Source organism: Zerene cesonia, unplaced genomic scaffold (assembly GCF_012273895.1).
Source record: "Zerene cesonia ecotype Mississippi unplaced genomic scaffold, Zerene_cesonia_1.1 Zces_u005, whole genome shotgun sequence".
Lineage (NCBI taxonomy): Eukaryota > Metazoa > Arthropoda > Insecta > Lepidoptera > Pieridae > Zerene > Zerene cesonia.
The window spans coordinates 1,779,838-1,802,208 of NW_024045135.1; the positions used below are offsets into that span (position 1 = coordinate 1,779,838).

Here is a 22,371-nt window from a genome sequence, read left to right on the forward strand (position 1 = left end):
AACCGGCACGATGGAGCAAAACTGGGATTTTTCGTTAGCGGCGGGGCAGCCTTTCATAGGTGGCTGTACTACTACTTGTAATAATCATTATTTCTAAATGCGATAACAAATTTTTGTACGTTGAATCACTCCAAAAAAGATAAGAAGCATTTAAGTCTTAATAAATATATATAATAAATAAACCACTTACCCATGATAAACAAAACAATCACTGACACAACCCACGAGACCATTTTGACGCGTTCGTCTCACATCGCTGGCTCAGTGCTACACGATCTGGAACAAAAGAGACTCCTTATTCCTCCATACATTGGGATGGACTCCCTAACACTACATACATATAATAACAGTAAAATACGTGTCCAATAGTACCTCACCTTACCTATTAAAATTTAACAAAACCATATAAACAAATTTGTGAAAACATATGATAAATAAAATAAAATTTCGTTGTTGCGATATAAGCGCTATGAACGTGTTTAAAATGCGATATAAAATCCAAATAAAAGTATGTTATTATATGCAAATCATTACTGTTATAAAACCCTTTTTGGTTAAAGGTATTCCAGCTCTGTTGTCTAGAATGTGTTTGTATTAAACAACTAGGACGTGTATAATTTTACTACGAATACTATTGAATAGATAAATTTAGACTAAGCTTCCAACATTTGTAGGTCTAACAAACATCGCATTTAAATATACAATAATACAACACAAACAATCATGGAAAACCTCACAAGAGCGATCTTATCCGATAAAAGGCGGCCTTCGCAAAATCAATAAAAGCTCCGAGATAAAAACAATTAAAATCGCCATAAATCCACATCACCAAGTTCTCGACGACTTGTACTGAGTTTATAAACTGGAGTGGCCGGATAAGGCGGCTTAATTACACTTCCACTTTTTACGACTTCGGAATTTATGGAGTCGCTGAAAACACGCAATGTAAAGCAAACTTCGAGATTGCGTAGTTATTTGGATGGATGCTTGTGTGGCAGGGCTTCTCCGATATCGCCTCTGAGTTAGTAATGGCGATCATAATATTATTTTTCATAAAAAATGTAACTTGATACCAAATCAGTTTGGAATTTAAATAATAGCATCTATTTATGCAAAATTGTATTTTATTGTCAATATATTATTTAGTTAACTATTTAGTTGTCAGCAATAGCCTCTTTAATACAGTAATAGTATTTCTGATTCCTTTAATTTGAAAAAATCATCTTTAAAGGTATCAAATCATAAGAGACAAAAGTATATTCCCTATAGCTGTAATATACTATTCGAATGTTATATAAGAGGTATTTAATGTAAAGAATTCTACAGGTGAGGAGAAACCGTTCTTCAACACAACAATTAGTATGAGAACGAGCACCAGGCACGTGGAATATAATACGAGAATTTTCATATGAATCACAAAGCAAATTCACTGTAAAATAAAACGAGGGCTCACTGCCGCAGCTTAATGAGATCCCATTATATTTTTAAATTTCTATTAGTCCCAGAGTCTAGGATACTTTCCAATTTTTTTCTGCAATTGCTGCGTTTTAATCCGCATCCCATTTTAAACTGTATTCTAATGGAGAAACGGTAGACGTTAGTTCGGCATGCGATTGTAAAGTTAAGGGTAGTTCCCAATCAATTATGCAATCCGTAACGAACGATAATAAAGGCAGGTGCTTGAAGCTTGACAAATCTAATTAGGGTCCTCCATTAGCCGAGTATCATCGGCATTTTACGATTACGAGAAATATAAATTTAATTCGATTTATCTCTTTAAAAGGTTTCGCGAATTTGCTTTATGTCTGCGAATTGGCATCTACTTCGTTCGTATCAATTAATTTATTTCGATAATTTCAATATCATTTCTAATTTAATGGAAGAAGGCTTTTAAGTTGTTTTATTACTATTTCTTGTTAATTGTATTTCGTATAGGATACATAATTACAAAAGCACCTGGCAGACTGGAAGTGGGTAATATTTTCAAGTATTGTATTTCGTATTTTAATATTGTTTTATTTCAAAAAATTAAATAGCTCTGTTAGTTTAATTATAAATCTATTCTTTGGTTTTGCTTAGTTCAATCGGCTTATAACTCATTTCTTTAATAGAGTTCATTTCTTAATGCTACTTTACATTTAATTATTAATTAAAATAGAAAGCAAGCACACACACATTCTTATGAATGAGATGTTTTGTGAAAAATTCATTAAGAATGAATGTAAGGGAAAGAGTTTTCATTAATTAATGTCATTCACAAAGTTCTCATACAAACTCAGACAGTAAGTAATTCATCCAACTAAACCATTGAAAGCGCTTTGCGATAACACACAACAATGAGATACCATTCACTCATTGATAGAACAATTAGTTCTTTAGAGAAAACCCGGTAAGAAAATATCGTAGTTCCTTCAAATAAAAATATATACAATGTGTTTTTAATTACACTTTCATAAAATTGGATTCAATGAAGTGCATAAAAATGAGACACAATTATCTCTAAATATCGTTTGACGTTAAAGCCCAGATCAAAGGGAGCCAGCCGTCTGAATGATGATTTAACACTCGTTGGGATTATGGTTCGTGTTTCCACTGAATATACTATATTTTTCATTTATCATTTTCCGCAGGTGACTGATGAAAGGCTAACCGAATAGACAGAAGTGTTAAAGGTTATAAAAATGGTATGAAATAATTACTTTTCCTAGTTTCATTTCATTTGAATGGTGAAAAACGGTAACTACTCGTAAGTCCTTGTAATCATCCTTGACCAATTGTTGTGGAAAGTATATTCTATACTTGAATTATGTAACACGTAAAAAGTTGAGATGAATGTTATATTTGTTTGCTCGTTATCTAGCAAATCACTTGGTACGAATATTTCATTTACCTTTTTAATACTCGTAATAATGATGGAAATAAAATGATTGTTTTATATTTAACACCTTAAGTAACAATTGACCTTAAGAAAAAATTTACATAGGTCTCATTTTTATAGAATTTTATGGAATCAAGAAATATGTATTGAATAATTATAACTAATTCAATCTCCGTTGATTTCTTTACCAATGAAAAGAAGCAATTATAATAAATAAAAAAAAACATTTTAACTTAAATATAGGTTTTATAATTCCAAGTATCCTTAGTGAAGCTAAAATTCAAAGTTGTTGAATATAAATTGAAGGTTTGTTTACGTAACCGAGAGCTTTTTAAAAGTTTTCAATATGATAACAATAACTCAACAAAAACAGAACTGTATGAAAGTATCGGATTTTTTTGTTATTACTGTGTGAAACTTGTCTTTATGAACATACGGGCAATGTGTACTAGTTTTGCACCCTACCTTGCTCTCATCTTATAAGTGGGAAACCTTTACCGCCTATTTATTTCTATTTTAGTGGTGCGCTTAGCTCACAGCGTTTGTATAATTTTAAATTGCCCGGGTTGCTCGTGATAAAAAAATCTTATAAGAACATTTATTCAACGACATTAAAACAAAGAAAAAAATGCATCAATGTATTTCAAAGTATTGATGTGATTAACTAATGTTCATTTTAAGTTTACGTAATTTGTTTTATTGTATTTTTTTCTTCGTAGATATATTAGACAAATATGAATTTTATAATGAAAACAAATTATAATTATAAAGGCATATCCGCATGATCTCTTGCTCATTAAAATATAAAGCACACAAACAAGTCGTGGGTAAGTTGTTAGTATAAGATAAAGAAATATTCAAAATGTAACATTCTTACATCTCCACATAACCAGTAAACTAAAAAAGGTGAAGTTTTTTTTGTATATTACATCGAAGAACCCTCGTAAAAGCTTCGTTATAACAATTGTCACGTAAGAGCGGGCTTGAATAGAAAAATTTCAACAATAACAATAAACGTATACAAATTCTGCTTGTATTATGGTTACCAAAATTTACACCTTTTTGGAGTAGTAGATACAATGTCAAACTATGATTGAAAGAGTTTTCATATTAATAGCAACAATTATTTTACACTATAAAAGAGTTTTAAAACTTACATTATTAGTTGAATTTAAATATATCTTGCTGTCAAAGGGATATAATTAAGCTGTTTAAATAAATGTAGTGCTGGAAGAGTACCTCCTATACTCTTACTTTTTGTGTTTCGCTTTTGAATTAATAACCGAAATAAAATATCATGTCCTACTTTTATCATTTGCTACATTGTATTAATATCATAAGAAACCTATTTGTTTCTTTTCTATTTTATTTAAACATGTTGAAGTATAAAACACAGAATATTTCAATATAAAAATAAACAGCTGTCTTGTGATTTTCGCAGGATCTCACAGTATTCAACTCGCACTTGTTTTTTTTTTAAATTCGGTAATGCGACTTCATCATATCGAAATGAAATATAAATTGGAAGGATTCACTGATATTATATTGCTTTATTCGATATCGAAGTTTCATTTATACAATATTATGCTGCTGCCTTTAAAGCTCTACCAACGCTACATTTATCTTTTAAATAAGACAAGGTGAACATAATTTTTCATATGGTGTGTGTAATGTTCTTTATTTAGCTTGTAAACGATAAAATGTGAAATCAATTAATTTAAGTAAATTATACATTGTTCTACTGTCCTGTAGAGTTTTATATTTGATGAATCAATCGTATTTAAATTGATTTACAGACAGTGCTCGGTGGTATTTAGAATCAATAGTGGATATTTTTACATCTCACAAAGTCTGAATAGTTTAAATTATTACATCTTACTTATATTTCATTGTACATTAAAGCTTTAAAATTGTAAAAGAAACCATTACGTTACTGTCAAGTATTTAAAAAACTGGGATAAATAACATCACAGTCTAAATGATAAGGCTTAGTTTCTAAATATCTATATTTTTTTTAGCTGTTTGTTTGTCTTGTCGAGTGAATTAAATAATGCATGAGCCACATTTTGAATCATTTAAAGTATAGACAGATAGTTAGATAAATAATTAATCTATTACATTTCCAACTATCATTAAGGTTGCCTAGGAGAGATTTATTTTTTAAGAATTCCAAGGTTCTACTAGGTTGGTATGCTAACCGTGTATATTTATATGGTAACTACATAAGATTGGTTTGTAGGTCAAACCTGTGTAATAAATTCGAACTTTTGTATTTTATGAAATATTATCAGGTAGAAAGCTATACTTTGATTTATTTTTATCTCGGGTCAATTCGAAAAAAGTCGCGAAACTTGTTGTGTATGTAAAGAGTGTAAAAATCTGATATTGTAAAGGCTAGATTTTTAAATCTATACATATGTTATAAAGATTATTTTGATTGTTTATCGTTTACTCATTAGCTCCACATTTGATTTAAAAATTATTTTACTGTTTATCTATAAGAAAGCTACCATCTTTACCAAATAATGGTTTAATATGAGAGACTTGCCAATTTATCGTTATGATACAAACTTCTTATTTATTGTATACTTTTTTGCAATCTGCATATTTGTTTTATAGCAAACGCAAACATAATTCAATATTATGCTTTTAACTAAACGGGACAGCAGTATAAACAACGTTATCAGGAATCCACGTGGAGCAAAAATCGGTTCTGTCATCTGTTGTTGGTGCACATCGCATTTAGTAAATAGGTCACTCGCAGAACCTTAGATAAATATGAAGTTATCGTACATACAGTAATTACTGTCAACTCTGTATATGTACCATTTCACAAACTCTTTCGAGTTCTGAAAACTTCACTCGAGCTCCACTCAACGCTACGCATCAGCTGATCGGGACCACATCAAATACGCAACTCGGAAACTTGACAGGCACTCGTGGAGACCTCAACCCCGCAAGGATGCTACGTACCTAGTTGTATTTTTCTATTTTCCTAGAGGACGGTTTGACGCGGACGCGGGACCGCCTGGCGCGGCGGCTACAGCCTGACTAAATCTCTGCGTGGAAGCCAGGTCAGGTCATCTATTGAGCTGAGTTCAGATGAATTTTCCTAAATGTTTTAATTGTTTGTGGGTGTTGCGGTTTGTGACAGTGATTGTCTTGGTTATAAGTCGTGTTGTGATTTTTAAGTATTAAAGTTAAGTTGTTGGTTTAGCAGAAAAATCAAGTTAATGTGTATAAAATATAAATAGATACTTTTAGTAGCTCTATTAATCCTTCCTAAAAAAATTATAATAAATAAACATAATAAAATGGATCCAAAATTTTATTAATTTTAATATTTTTGAAATGCCTTTATATATATATTATTACATAAGCACTATATACAAATGAAGTTTACAAAACTTAAATGTTTTATTCAAAAATATTAATGTCCACAAATTTTTTAAATCATATGCCCTAAAACATTACAGAAATAAAATAATATTGAACAAGAATTATTCTTTGATTTAAAATTTCCCATCCTCCTTAAAACAACAAGACGCGTATATCAAATTCAACTACATTGTAGTCAAGACTTTACTCAGCATCCCTCACACACTAAACAAACGCACGCACACAGCCGCAAGTGAATTTGATACATTTTTTGTGTGTGTATTATTCAAACGTAACTCCTCTATCACATGTCTATGTGTGTGTGTTTTTGAAAATGGCTGCCTTGATTTCAGCGCATGCGCGAAATCCTACGAATATATTTGCAGGCGCTGATCGAATTTTGAGTCTTGAATGTATGCACATAAAATTGCATTTCTCGGACTGGGTAGCCGTTAATTTTGCCAGGAAATGCGCGCTTTTGAAGTTCTTGGGTAAGGTAAAGGACTCTTACTGCGTGTAGAGAAAGGAAATAAGTCGTGTTTTGAGCAGTATGAGTGTGTGGAGCCCTTATGTTCGTGCCAGGTCTTTGAAAACGCCTTAATTAATAAAGATGAAGGAAAATATTACGTTTTGTGGATATCGTCAAGTTCCAGCATTATATTTGCTTAAAATTGAAATCAAACGCGTCTTAAATCGTACTAATTATTTCTTACAGTCCACGTGTTAGAGAAGTCCAAAGTTATTATATTATGCAAATGAAAAAATGATAATCACTAAACTATTAGAGTCCTTCTCTAGAACTTTCTAGAAAATTCTCTAGAATCAAATAAATGTTTGCTTAAATATGTTACATTTCGTGACACTCTTCAAATAAGTCTAAATTTATGTAGCCTCAAACTTTCTCCTACAATATCATTATATTTCCATACTTTTTTCTCAAGACATTATCCAGTCATTCTTTGTCCTTTATAAAAGGGTCTTAAATTATGTGTGATGTCTTTTGACGAGGGACAGGAGCATCATGTTCTAGTCTCGATGACTTTGATGTAGTACTTCACAGAAATAATTAAGTCTCCTGTGAACTAGCACGCTAAAGTACTTATGAGGTATATTCAAACATTACGCGCATACAATATTCGTCTTACGATTCGTGAGTTGTCACATTCTAATACAAAAACAATAATTATATAAAAACAAAAATTATTGTAGAAATAATCTGGTTTAAATTATCATTTAAACCGGTCTTTTGTATTCCTTCTAAAATAATATGATTTCGAGATATGAAAGAATGTAACAAACCCAAAGTGCCAATGATAATGTTTTAATTAAATATTCAATCGAAGTATACAATACCATTCAACATGGCTAGAGATTTTTGATAAGAGCATCTTGTGAAGGAAGGCATTATAAAAATGGAATTGATATCCAATTAATTTTGCGGTTAAAACTTTACACTTAAACTAAGTTGTGGCTGTGTGCTGTGATTTGGGCAGTGTATCAAAACGATATTATGTAACAGTTAAGATTTTATAATATAACAGTTAAACTTCACACGTTTCACTTTAACGCAAAGTAATCATCCGTGGTCTCATTGTTCTATTATTATACGCTATTGAGTATTATTATTTCATTGAATAAAATAATATCGGTCTGCGAACATATGTATATTTTCCTTTTACTTTACAAGAACCTGTGTATGATTCACTGTTAAATAATATATTTTAGTACAAACAAGAGTTCTGACTGTTCTCATTAGAGCCCGTACATAAATAACGTTAAATAATAGACACAAAGGTAAGCCTCGATCAAGTTCCCAGAAAAACATTGAACAACTAAGTCTTATAACAAAGGGTCAAGCAAATTCTACCAACTCCAACTGACCTGGATCCTTGATAACTCAAAACTTTTTCTTTTCAATACAATGAGTCATGTATAGTTAGATTTAACACTGGTATTTAAAGGCTTTATTTCTTTGTCCTTAGTTACAATTATGCCTTAGTGGTTTCAGTATACAACTTTTATTAATAGGTCATGGGTGCGGGAGGGGAAAGACAAAACAACAATGGAATTATATATTAAAACTAATCACATTTCCATTGCTCGAATCGGTAATAGATAACGTAAAAAAATATACGATATACGAGATATCATATCCAATCTCAACTTAGTCTGGGTAGAGGTTTGCCATCTAAAAATTTGACTGGAGACCAGTATCCTTGCAAGGGAGACAATAACGAATGCCGAAGTAGGAGTCATTTATGCAAAAAGTTTTATTAAGTACAATGGGTCCATTTTATCTGCCTTAGGAAAGGGACAATTAAGAGATGGGAAATTTTAAGACAAAGATATGCATAAATTGAGAATTTTATACACCAATAAATAAGTAAAATCGTCAAACATTATTTTTTGTCGATAATATTATTCTAATTCCTAGTTTCAGATGGAACTGCTACTTGGTTCTTCTCTTCTTCAGTTCAGTTCTTCTTCAAATCAAGAGTTATAAACAGAATGTGTTAAATTCTTATAAATACTCTCTATAATGAGTAAATAATAATATAAACAATTGTATTTTCATTATGTGTTCACTTCGAGATAGGTTCCGAAGAAATTTACCTCCTCGATTCAATATCAAACAGCTTATTTTAACACAATATACATCTCCGTGTACGTAGGTAGTAATAAATTTTCGTATAATTTTCAACTTATTACTATCTAAAATTTACATTTTGTTCTGAAATATACATAACACAATATTTGCAAAATAGAAATTAAAAATTACAAAATACAATAAACGTAATAAATTAGAATGGAATTTCGTTAAAACAACGCAAATCCACTGAACGTATATTTTCTTTGAATATTTGCAATATAAAGGCATTCTGTATATACATACATGTAGATATAACCGAACGTCATCACTCGAGTGCCGATCGCACGAGGGACAAAGAGAATTGACCTCCGCTGCCAATGACAACGTGACAGCTTTGTTTGGATATAATTTATTGCAGCTATTTCAGTATTTTACAAATAAATTTAATATTTCCGGAGGGAATTTAATTTTACATACTGACACTTTTGATGATTTTCTAAAATCAAATAAAACAATTTGTACGTGTTTTATGATGAAAGCTCCTTTATAAATGCTCTTTAAAACAAAACTTTACCTAATTATAAGTATTTTTATCTTTGACATATTGTTGCTGTGTGCAAGGGAAACTGTTAATTTGAAGGTCTTAACCTTTCAACTAACGAGTGGTAGTAATTATACTAACATTCCACGCTTTGTATGGTGCTACCTCACCTTCATATATTACTGCTGACAAACTGATTAAACAGCAGAACGTTAATATTCAACAGTAAATCTCATAAATAAAACTTCATGTACCACAAACATTAGGTACCTGCCATCATGGTATTTCGGCAATGCTGAGACATTGATAGAGCGGGTCCTGCGGGTGTCCAATTAGCCCGACCCTCGACTCGCCGCCGGGCGCTCTAAGCGCACTCACAAAACCAAAGCACAACACTCCTTACTGTCTGTTACACTTTTGAGATTGGCGGTAACGGAATGGAATTGCTAACTACGTGTTTTCGCTGTTTTATAACTGAGTTTGACGTTTTATCGATGAACTGGAACTTTCTACTCGTGCGCAAATAATAGAATAGAATATAATGCAAACTGTGTCACGCCTTAACCTATGATGTTCTCCCCTAATTCTATGAAAAAATTCACCGAACTCTGTTCAGCCGATCTGACTCAAAATGCATATGTCATAGTTCGGATTTGTTTGTTTCATACCTTGTTGAGTATGTATAACTTTTTAGTTCGGCTAACATAAATGTGCACTGATAGATCTAATAATAAAATACATCAAAAAAATTTATCTGACTTATTTTACTATGTAATGGTGGTGCAAACTGAAATGAAAGACAACAGCGAATCTTAAAACTTTATTATCATCTAGACTGGTATTTACAGGGTCGGCAGTGTATTTTGGCACAATTAACATAATACCTTATAAAAAATTGAGCAATCATACAAGACTCGCTAATTATATAACTAAATAATATAATAGCTTAAAAAGTCTTAACATTAATTATTATTATACAAACGTTCACATAAAATAAACAGTCGAAAAGTCAGTTGTATATTTTGACTAGTGGTATTCCTCAGTACCTTTTGAATATAAACTAAGAGCAAAGTCCAAAGCAACTCGATATGAAATTAATACAATGCCTCGTATTGTGTGGTTATCCTTAAATATACAGTAACAAAACTATTCAGTACCTATTACGTATCAAAAAAATATTTCGAAATTTACAATTTTGTTATTTTTTTTGTCGATGATAGATACATCTTTATATAACATCCAAATAGGCCGCGAATAATTCGAGTTAATTACAAAATTAGAAACTTTAACTTTGTTACAAATGAAACAACAAATTTTAATGTATAATCTACTAACAATAATAATTATTTCTAGTCGCTTATAGCAGTCTTTATTGTCGTTCCTCAAACGTGTATTGTAAAATCTCGCCTCTCTTGTTCCTGGCGCTGCGGGTATCTGCAGATATCATTAAACAGATTTTTAAAACATTTCCATCTAGATCAAAATTGCAGAACTATTACGTGTCAATAACATGAAAATAAGCTTGTATTTATACAGCACGCTACAAGGTGGCGCTATATTCAAAAACTCATTTAGGCCCATAACATTCTTGTTGCGTAACCCTTACCTAGAGGGCGTTTTAATAAATTCTGCGAAAAATCTTCATTTTGTTGAATTAAATCAGAGCACCTAGGATGAGATAGAAAAAAGGCACTTTGCTAAATTGTAAACATTGTTTTTTTGTACATGTACAATGCATCCATAACATATATTTAGAATTCAAATTATTATATCCAATATTTATCCCACAGCATTTGCATAATTTTTAAAATCGGTCCAGTTCTATATTATCAGTATGTATGCGGACCTGGCGGCGCCGTTGGCAGCGGCGGCAGCGGCGGCGGCGGCGTGGGCGGCGGGGGGCGCGTGGCGGCGCGGGCGGCGGCGCGCGGGGAGGCGCGCGGCCGACGCGCACGACTCCGCGCTCGAGTCCGTCACGCCGCGGAACACTTCCTCCGCTGGAAACGTGGCGTACTGCTCACCCTTCATACCAACCTCTACTGGAGACATTATTAATTTGCCTTCGATTAAATCTATTTGTCATAATTTAACTTTATATCATTAACAAAATACCCCCCTGGAGACATATTTATTAGTCCAGTACATAACCGACCTCCTATATTCTTCTACGACGAATTCTTTTTCATAATAAAAGGGGGCTAACGTACCCTTGCCGGGCTGCGCGCAAGCGCGGTAGGCGGCTCCGCTGCACTCGGCGCAGGGCGAGCCGCTCGACTCCGAGTCGGACTCGCCGCGCCGCACCATCAGAGTCATCGCGCGCGACAGGCTGTACTCGTCTGTGTGTCAGGTGTAACAATCATTTTGTTAATCATTTGGTAGGTAGATATTGCTATTATTCAACCCATCAAAATTATCCCATGTAAAATGTTGTCAACTTCATTAACGGGCTTGTATTGACAAATAGCCACAAGGTCTTTGAATAATTTAATACTTCTTATAGTATTGAATTCAACTAAGATATAAACTTAGAAAAGTAGGGAATGAAGAAATGATTGACGAGAGAAATAAAGGAAAGGATTGGGAAGGGTAAGGAAAAGAATATGGGCCTCAGACGGCATTGCATCCGGCTTGGTACAGTTAAGTATTAAAAGCACGTTACGTTGATACCTATACACGTACGTATATACATACGTACTCAACACGAGGTCTTATGATTTTATTGATATAGTGCCGCCCAATAGTGGAGTCTTGGTAACTATTTACTCCTAACTTTCTTACATCTAACTTTCTAATATACTTTTAAACGCTGAAAGCAAAGGAAATTGTAATGATATTATGTATATAAAATAATATTTGAAACAACATTGTAAACATTTCCTATTATTTGTACACAATTCGTAGGTTTCATACACTACTGATAACATATACGTCATACGCACCCGAGTCGGCGGGGTCGTGGTGGTGGCGCGCGCGCGGCGGCGCGGCGCTCAGCGGCGCGGGCTCGGCGCGCCCGAACGTGCGCAGCGTGCCGCTCGCCGCCGCGCCGCCCGCGCCCCCCGCGCCCACACCCGCGCCCCCCGCGCCCCCCGCGCCGCCCTCGCTGCACACGGCGCCGCTCGACATGCTGAACGTCGCGTACGGGCTTATCTCGTACATCTCTGTCAGTTTTGATAATGGCGTTATAAACACGTAAGGTGGGGCCAACGTTGACTTTTCAAAGATTGCCTAATCAATAATTATTATTAGCATCACGCATTATATATACGGTTACACATTTGAAGCATCAGAATGACTAAGTATTCTATACAAGGCTAATAATGTGAATTATAATGCGAATGTATATAAATAAAAAATACAATTTATTCTAATTGTTACATGAAATAATCACCTATTACTAAATATGTATGAAAATTTTGAAGTAAATCAACGAAATATAAATAAATGTAAGTTTCAAAACTTTTACTGCATTCGTCTTAATTATGCTTTACTGAATATTAACATTATTTATATAATTAGGAATTCTTACCCTGTTGCTCTTTTTTACTAGATTTAATCGGTGACGAGGTGTAGACTTGTTGACAGTTCCTTCTATTATCACGCTTCTCCACTGACTTGTCTTCTTCCGAAACGCTGCTCGGCTCGTAGCCCTTCCTGAAACACTTCGCTGTGCTGCAGGAAGAAATACAATACGCAATTTATAACTTTAATGTTAATTAAAAAAAATATATAAAAACATTTGTATTCTATAATAAGCGGCAAAAGTTTTGTGGCTACACAAAATATTCTCCCAATAGCCTACTACCACATGTACTAAAACAAGAACGTAAGTATAGAGAACAGTGACCTCCTCTTGTACACAATGACGGCGAGCAGCAGCAGCGCGGTGGCGAGCGCGGCGGCGGCGGCGAGCAGCGCCAGCGCGCCCGCGCCCCCCGCGCCGCCCGCGCCGCCCGCGTCCGCCGCGCCCGCCGGGAACTGCGCCGGCGCCGGGATGCGCTCTGTCACATGCGCACCCACGTTACCATTGTGTATCGGTCCATTTGGATGTACTCACATATTCGTATTGTGACTAAATCCAAATAGAACTATACATTTATATACGAAATGTTAATAAATCACGACGCTAACGATTCCAGCTCAAAGGACCTATGAGAGCGTAATTACTAATTGTCAAAAGAAAAGCGTTTGGTTAGCTGTTATGTCTTAAGATTTTTTAGATCTTTGATAAAAAATTGTAGCGATACCAGGACAGAGTATAATTTTAGGATGTACTATTATTTTTCAAGTATTTAAAATATTATATTATCTTACCACCAGTTTCCGTGAGCGTCGAAAAATAATATGTAGCCGTGGTAACTCCCGCGGTAGTGGTGGCGACCACTCTCAAATGGTGCCACATGGCCGGCCGCAGGTCACAAAAGACAAATGGATGAGGCTCTAACTGTACTGTCTCAGATCTCCAGGAGAATTCGTCGAATCCTTTGATAGAAATAATGAAGTGGATCAAGGGACATCCGTTGCAGTCCCAAGTGAGGAGGTTAAGTCGCACGCAACTGCTATTGGTGGATATGAGGTGTTTCTCGAGCGCCGCTTTTGATACTGAAACATATTTAACACTTTTGTTCATACGATACAGTAAGTATGTAATTAAATAGAACTTGTGAAAGAAACTAAACACACAGTTTTAATTTTGGTTTTTATCCCTAGGAAAATCTATTCAGAGAGCATAGATTCTATTATATGTGGGAGGAACGTTGCGAGAATTGTAGCGAAAGGCGATTGTAGCGAAGACGAATGTTTCCTTCAGGCGCCTCAGGTGCCTCCGACCGACCGACCGAGGCACCCGAGTCGCTTTGCTCCTACTCTACGTAACCCAGTGCACTCACGGCCGCCCAGAGTGTTGGCGAGCAGCACGTCGCTGTGCGGAGAGGCGCCGGCGGACCCGTGCGCGCGCAGCCACACGCGGTAGCGCGCGCCGCACGCCAGCCCGCGCAGCGCCGCGCCGCGCGCCTCGCCGCGCTCCTCGCGCGCCGCCCGCGGGCCCTCACCGCGCGCCCACTCCAGCGTGTAACCTGCCGCGAGGCGTCACACTTTCAAATATCATTCACGCTTCAGCGGATAGACTTGTGATGTTGCCTACTAAATGCATGAAAGCTGAGATAATACGATGGCCGGATACTTTTTGCATACATATTGCAAATTGAAAATTACACTCATTGAAAATTCCCAAAAAAAAAATACGTCACTATGTCAACAGAATATTTTTGTATCACCAAGAACGGATCGGCGGCCGTGATACAACTTTCCAAAATAACAATAATGAAGCGTTAGCGTTAAGGTTAAGCCCTAGGTACATACCTTCTAACACGTGGCACAGCACATGCACGTGGTATGTCGGTTGGTCAAACAGTATAAAAAACAATAGGGCACCATTGGGAGGTTAACTATATATAAAGGGATACTAGATGTAACAAGATGTATCAAAATAATATAAAAAAATATGAAATTAACTTAGAACGTAACCACTTCAACACATTGAGGCACATTGCGTCGCCTTTACTAGATTTATAACGCACCGAATCTTACCATACACAAACGTAGCGCTATGATTATTAGATAATATAAAACAATTAAAAAGCAACCGAAACTTCCCGTGAGAGGCTTTTGAATATAATGTTTATTAGCACGCGATCCGCGCGTGATTACATGAGAGGCGACAGACGACGTCTTTTTACAACTTCACGAATACGACGACTCGACAACGACTACCGCCGTATGAATACATCGCATCAATCGCTACCCTCAAAATATTTATAATTTTAAATTATCTATTCCGAACAATTTATCTCGTATTATTTTTAAAATTATGGTAAACTCTTAATATTTTATTAAATGATTTTCCGCTTTCTGTGCAGACAAGAACATAGATGCAATGAAATAGCACTGACTTTCAGCCCCTGTGGCGTCCCAGGCCAGCAGCAGCGCCGTGGGCGAGGCGGCGGAGAGGCGCAGGCGCGGGCGCGGCGGCGCGCTCAGCGTCACCAGCTCCCACGTGGCGTGCTCCTCGCCCCAGCGGTTGCGCACTGTGCACGTGTAGTTGTCCGCCAGGGACGGCTCGGCTTCTGCGGGTGGTAAGGCGATTGGTACAAATGTTGCCCCTGTCGCATTCGATATCTCTATTACATTAAATAGAAAATTTATTGTCAAATTAACCACTGAAATGTTTTTTTTTTTTTATTTTTGATGACAGTATATTTAATAGAGCTCAGATGAATGTAAATGAATGAATGACAAAAAATAACTTCATAAAACATGTTTGTACATGAGCTAACAAATGAATGGTGTATGGGCGAGGGTCAGGCGAGCACTCACTGAGCACGAGCAGCGCGTCGCCGTCGAGGCGCAGGCGCGGGTCGGCGTGCGGCGGCGGCGGGCGGCGGCGCGCCCAGCCGCGCGAGCCGGTCGCGCCCGCCGCCGCGCAGCGCAGCGTCGCCGCGCCGCCCGCCGCCACCGCCACGCGCCGTGGGAACGACGCGATTTTGGCGCCCGCTTGTACAGGAACGCAAGTGTTATAGGTGAGTACTTATAGCATATGAGTAGGCTAGGTAAGTCTTCATAGAATAAATTAAATTGTACCAATTATGTAACACCAGAATATTTCAATTAATAAATGTAGAATGTTAAATATAGAATATTAAATATCGAATAACATCCTTAGTCGAAAAACTGTAACAGACTCATTTTATTTATAATTATTGCTGAGCTCTGCCCATGGAAACAAACATAATCGAGAAGATTAGACATTTTCACGATGCCAATTTATGTCACATGCGAAAGAAGTGCACCAGCGGACATACCGGTGGCGCTGGGCGTGGCGGCGACGACGGCGCTCATGTCGCCCTCACCCGCCGCGGTGCTGGCGGCGACCCACAGCTCGTAGCGGCGCGGCGCCAGCCCGCTCAGCACCAACGCTTGCTCCGCGCGCTGCTGCTGCTCCGAGACCAGCACCACCTCGCTCGAGTGCCGCCCTATCCTGCGGTCGTCATGCACTATTGTCAATTTAAAACTTTAAAATATATCGTTGTATTGCTATAACGAAAGTCAAATAATATAATTATAATTTAGAAAAAAACATGAAGTTAGTATTTAAAACATAACAATACATAATATCGAGTTTGGTTATGACAAGATTTCTCAATTTATATGATTTCTCTACATTTGTCAAAAGCAATTTAGTTTAAATAGAAGTAAAAATTTCAGTTAATTTTTGAAATAATCGGAAAAGAGAGAACAGAATTGGAATTGTGGAAAAATGGGCGCTAATCCAAAGATAATCTAGTTTAAATATTAATAATTGTTACCCCGAAATAAAGAATTTATTATTATTATTAATTAAAAACGTTATCTACCTCTGTGGTCGAGTATACACTCTATAGTGTCGTATCAAGCCGTTCGGCTGCAAGGGTGGGAGCCAGCTCAGCATGACCGAGTCCTCCGAGTGAGGGAACACCTTCACGTCAGCGGGAGGACCTGGAACTGAAAGGGGATAAAAAAATTTTATGCGTTTAAATACCACCACTAACCACCTTAATTTTTGGTGGACACCTGCGTTTTTCAAAAGAAGTTTTTTCCATCTATAGTACATTTATAAAACAAACTTCCTTATTCGGTATTATCTAACAGGTACGACATATAATCCTTCAAGAAAAGTTGTTCTTGACACATATGAACATCGCCCATAAGCGACGTTGACCGCTAACTATCAAATGACGCGTCTATTCGCCGTCGCATTCCCCTTCTTTGAAATAAAAGAAGTATTTTTACCGAGCTTTTTAGTACAATAAGCTTAGCATAACAGCATCAAATTGTCACAGTTAGGGGGCGTACCATCGTCGAGCGTATTGCAGTAGCGCGCGGCGCGCGGGCCCAGGCCGGCGGCGGAGCGCGCGGCGACGCGCAGCGAGTAGTTGCCCGCGCGCGCCGCCACCGCCGCGCCGCCGCCGCCCGCCGACACGCGCTCCCACGCCGCCGCCGCGTCCGCCTCCGCCGCCTGCCGCGCACGGCCACACGGTATGTTATCATGAGGTTAAATTTAGAGTGTCCTTAATGTAAGGAATCAGTCAATCATGCATCTGTTAAGAAGTTTCAGTCTTCCTGTAGCGAACTTAAATTTTGAATAAATTGAACAAAAACCCCTCATAAATCACAAATTCAAATATAATAGCATTATGATTAGGGCCTAATTATTATATGAGGCTCAGAGTGTTTACCCGATAAGATATCTCGTATCCTATGATGAGTCCCCCACGCAGGAGCGGCGGCGGAGGCTCCCACCACACGCGGAACGACTGCGACGACAGCGGCTCGCAGCGCACGTTCTGTGGGGGCGCCTCGGGGACTATAGTTGGGAAAAATGTTACCCTCATGAATATAATATCCATATTTTTTTTATTTCAAGGCGCAAACTAAGATTATTACATTGGTTCTGCTATAATACAATTTGTTTGTATTTAAATGTTTATTTAATTACAAAACAAAATTGTTAAGAGAACTTGATCGGTGTAAGATAATTTAAAAGACAAAATATTACAACAAATTAAAATAAAGAATTTTGAGAGTACGTGTGTGTATGTTGTGTGCGCGCACTGACCGTCCTCGAGCGTGGTGGCGAGCAGCGGCGCAGCGGCGGGCCCGGCGCCGAGCGCGTTGAGCGCGCGCACGCTGAGCTCGTAGCGCGCGGCGGGACGCAGCGCGCCGAGCCGCGCCGCGCGCGCCGCCCAGCCCGCCACGCCCAGCGCCAGCGACGCGTTGGCGCCACGGCACCACACCGCGTACCCCACCAGCTCGCCGTTCCACGACTCCTGCGGCGGCGGCTGGCACGCGCACAACACGTAATCCAATATTTCACATGGACAACTAAAACTCGTTTCAGCTACAAGACTGCTGATGTTCAATTTTATTGAAAAAAAATCATATTTAAATATTTAAATATGGATTTAAATATTCATTACCTGCCATTTAACGAGCAACTCGCCTGGAGCATCCGCCAATACTTCCACGCTGCGAGGAGGTTCCGAAGGTGCTGGAAATGTTAAAACACTTTTTTTATAATTGAATTCATTTAAACATTTAACTTATAACTGAAACATATATTGTGTAAAGTATGTGACATCCTCATAAAAGTCATATATTAAGCATACAATAAATAATAAGTAATAGGATAAAAAATTACTCGCCTTCCTCCAGCGTATTTAGTATGACTGAATCAGAGTAATCGCTATCGCCGATGTCGTTAATAGCGGCGACTCGCACCGCATAAGCGGTCGCGGGCCTGAGGCCATCCAGGCGATATTCTAGTATCACATCGGAATCTGGATCTGATGATTCTTGTCTGAAATCGATAAATTTTTATATAAAAAATATGTTTATTTTTTTAGTTTAAGCAGTTTTCGTGAGAGTATGATGGTGGGTACATTAATAAATGTTATTTACCGATTGTTCAACTTCAGCGTCGTCAGAAACGATGTAGCGATGTAGATGAAGAAAATTTGAGAAAATAACTATATTTAAATACGTGCGTCTGAGTATCTATACTATAATTAAAATGGTCGGGGTCATATTCTGTACATTAAACATTTTGATATAGATTTTTTCTCGATGCTGGTACTTTCGATATTGTGTTTCTGTATCTCGAATGAGAATCACGCAAGAACTATTGAACAGATTTTGATGAAACTTGGTATGGTTATAGCATCTACTCCGAGGAAGGATTTTATTTACTTTTCTCTCTCAGTGGGGAGGGGTGAAAGTCAATGTAAGTATTTATAGATAAACGCAAAAAGTCGCTAGTAAAGCTAGTATATAATATGATTCGTGCAGTTGGCAAGTCTCTACGCACCTATGCGTGAGCGCGTGCGCGGGCAGGTCGCGCGCGGGCGCGAGGCGCCAGTCGGCGGGGGCGGAGCGCGGCGCGACGGCGCGCAGCTGCAGGCGGAAGGCGCGCAGCGGCGCGTTGCCGTCGAAGCCCCGGCGCCACGCCAGCAGCGCCGCGCGCGCCTCGCGCCGCACCACCCTCAGCCCGCGCGGCGCCTCCGGGAACTCTGCAGTGCACGGATTTAAGAGCGATAACACTTCCCGCTCTCGCAGATGACAGATTAGAGATTAGGCTTTGAAGAAACAAATAAATACAAGTGTTACGTGCTAAGTTTTTTGGACCGCATAAAAATTATATCTTATACCTTTAAAAGAGCAATTCTTGTATATATATATATATATAATTGGAATCTCGGAATCGGCTCCAACGATTCTCATGAAATTTAGTATATAGGGGGTTTCGGGGGCGATAAATCGATCTAGCTAGGAATTTTTTTTAGAAAATGTCATATTCGTGTTTTATTCGTGTTTTTTTTTTCCTGACATCTATTGGTGAATAATAATACTATTTTGCTTCGTAGATAGCTGGACAACTGAAATAACACATAGGCACTTTTTATACCGATATTCCTACGGGATACGGACTTACGCGGTTTCAACCGCAGGTAAGGTAATTATGCAAGAAACTACTCAAAGTACCTTGTACAGCTAAATATATCAACAATTCATCCCGCCCGTACGCGTTTTCAGCGCGACACCGGTACACCCCGGAGTCTCGTCGCTGCGCGTGAGCAATGTTCAGTTCGGAAACGGCTCCATTTTCGGACCTCTTCTCTGATACTGATATCCTTAAATTAATAAATACAATTATTTTAGTAAAAAATCTCACATCTTTTGTATGTATTTCTTTCTTCTGTGTTTTTGTAGACAACAAGTACCGGTAGGTGTTGAGGTCGAGCGGGCGCATGTTGTGCGTCCAGTGCAGCTGCAGCGGCGGGTCGCCGCGCGCCGCGCACTGCAGCGCCGCCGCCGCCGCGCGCCGCACCGACATGTTGCGCGACGAGTACTCGAACTGCGCCGGCTCTGCAAATGCACCTTCATTGTGCTATTTACCACTACGATTCTTACGCATCTATTGATATTGTTTATTATTGTGCTATAACATGACATGGCTGTTGGGTATATTATTTTTAACAATAATTAAATTTTATAAACATTATAAATAAATAGGAATACGAAGGGTTTGCTACAAGTATTATGATTCCAGAAACAAAATTAAAAGAATTAGCAAAAAGAAAAATTATGTATACTTCAAAAACACTACGAGACAGACTGTATATAGTCCACCCATCAGCCCCACTCACCGTTGACGGCGACGGTGACGAGCTTGCTGAGGCCGCGGCCGACGCCGTTGTCGGCGCGGCACATGTAGCGGCCCTCGAGCGCGCGCGCCGCCGCGCCAGCGCTCAGCGACCCGTTGGCGAGCGCCGCCGCGCCGCCCTCCGCCGCCGACAGCGGACGGAACTCGCTCGGACTAGAGCCTGATTAATCGACAACAATTAATCTCATAAATCGCTCTTACCGATGTATGCAAGCAGTATTACAGCAGATTTCATTAGATAATATTCAAAAATAATTACAAAAAAACAGATGACATGTAAATGGCCACTGGCCTTTTTTTAATTTTTACCATTAAATAAAACCATATCATAAAAACCACTTTATTTTAAAATTATATTACTCCTACAAAACAGAGACAGATGAGAGAGTCTCAAAGGCAGTATGTACCACAGATAAGACTAATATCTCACGTGAAACGCAATAAGTACGAGTACCCAAGTCCATAACGTACGGAATCGCATGTAACTGTTTGCTATATTATTTATTTCCGGTACGATTTATAGATAAAAAATTAATATATAATTAAGTAATAATTCTAAAATGTTCTCAAAAACTTCAGGTTTAATAATTTAATAGTTATATTATGTCCTTCTTGTTGGTAACTAAGTAAGTAGCTTATTAAATTATTAAGGATTTCTGTAATAGCATAGACTCACCATGTCCTTTCAGCCAAGTAATTTTCGGTTCCGGGTATCCTTTGGCTGCGCAGTGCACCATTATCGGCGTCCCCAGTAACACTGACACATCTTGCGGCTCGTACTCCCAAGATGGCGCCACTGTTGAATTTAATTTGTATTTTGTATAAAATGAATAATTTGGTTATAAATCACTACAATATTCAGAATTATCAGAATTCGATACACCTATATTACCCATTTGGCACAGACATTTATGGAGATTCTTCTCTTCTGACTATAAATATGGCTTTAAGAGATTATCATAGTGATGTGTAATATAACACATGAAGAATATAAACCAGTAAGAAGATCAGATACTGCAAGATAGAACTACAGAGATGCAATATATACAATACCTTTGACCGCAAGTCTGGCCGTGTGGTTGACTTCGGCGGCGGAGTTGCTCGCCACGCAGGTGTACTCGCCACTGTGCTTCGACGTCACGTGGGAAAATATCAGGAAACTGAACTCGTCCAGCGACTTCTCTTGTACCTAGGAAAAACAATTTATCACGTTATTCTAATCGTTATAGAGACAAGCTTCTTGTCAAAAAAAGTATGTTTTAAATTTTAATGGAACCTGTAAGTCAGAAGGAATTGTTTGTCCGTCTTTTAGCCACGAGAAATATACTGGTTTGTCTCCAGATGTGATTCCACATAGCACTTGAATGGAGCTACCCTCTACTAGGTCCGCAGGGAACGAGAAGCCCGCAATTTTTGGTGGATCTGAAATATAAGACAAGTTTGCACATTCAACTATGATATATAATATTGTGAATATATTATTATATTGACAGGGTAGTGTATTTTTCAAATGAAAACACACACCCAACAGGCTATAATTTATTGATGAATCTATGAATATAAGTGGTAACGCATTGTTAACGCATTCATATTTATGATATTATACGAGGCATATCTGCTAGTGTCAGAAGAAGAAAGAGAAATATAACCAGCTCTCGTAACCTCCTCACTAAAGTGGCTTGACGGGACACAGTGGGGTTTTGGTCGTTAAGACTCCAAATAACCCACGT

The 22,371-nt window shown here is 37.8% G+C and overlaps 3 protein-coding genes across 3 annotated transcripts in view; all 3 read right to left on the minus strand.

Annotated features, from left to right (window-relative positions):
- The window catches only part of LOC119838845 (Down syndrome cell adhesion molecule-like protein Dscam2), a 112,903-nt gene extending 106,979 nt beyond the window's left edge, over positions 1–5,924 (minus strand). Inside the window, exons 1-2 of the mRNA XM_038364985.1 lie at positions 5,852–5,924; positions 191–276 (exon numbers count right to left, since the gene is read on the minus strand). Of these exons, the coding sequence (XP_038220913.1) occupies positions 191–233 (43 nt within the window). The 5' untranslated portion in view covers positions 234–276; positions 5,852–5,924. The remainder of the gene's footprint in view (positions 1–190; positions 277–5,851) is intronic.
- Positions 5,925–10,769: 4,845 nt separating this feature from the next.
- Positions 10,770–19,023, minus strand: LOC119838781 (Down syndrome cell adhesion molecule-like protein Dscam2). The gene is made up of 19 exons (XM_038364882.1): positions 19,015–19,023; positions 18,880–18,947; positions 18,624–18,778; positions 18,399–18,469; positions 18,038–18,260; positions 17,658–17,785; positions 17,275–17,437; positions 16,797–16,923; positions 16,245–16,420; positions 15,760–15,936; positions 15,336–15,545; positions 14,274–14,459; positions 13,699–13,986; positions 13,232–13,385; positions 12,914–13,056; positions 12,327–12,545; positions 11,595–11,723; positions 11,234–11,459; positions 10,770–10,821 (listed from the first exon to the last, which is right to left on the minus strand). Exons 1-19 carry the CDS (start codon positions 19,021–19,023, stop codon positions 10,770–10,772), a joined length of 2,904 nt encoding a protein of 967 aa, XP_038220810.1.
- Positions 19,024–19,209: 186 nt separating this feature from the next.
- Positions 19,210–22,371, minus strand: part of LOC119838819 (Down syndrome cell adhesion molecule-like protein Dscam2) — a 96,305-nt gene continuing 93,143 nt past the window's right edge. Inside the window, exons 14-20 of the mRNA XM_038364941.1 lie at positions 21,918–22,063; positions 21,695–21,830; positions 21,318–21,437; positions 20,625–20,801; positions 20,199–20,343; positions 19,960–20,108; positions 19,210–19,487 (exon numbers count right to left, since the gene is read on the minus strand). Coding sequence (XP_038220869.1) covers positions 19,210–19,487; positions 19,960–20,108; positions 20,199–20,343; positions 20,625–20,801; positions 21,318–21,437; positions 21,695–21,830; positions 21,918–22,063 — 1,151 coding nt within the window. The remainder of the gene's footprint in view (positions 19,488–19,959; positions 20,109–20,198; positions 20,344–20,624; positions 20,802–21,317; positions 21,438–21,694; positions 21,831–21,917; positions 22,064–22,371) is intronic.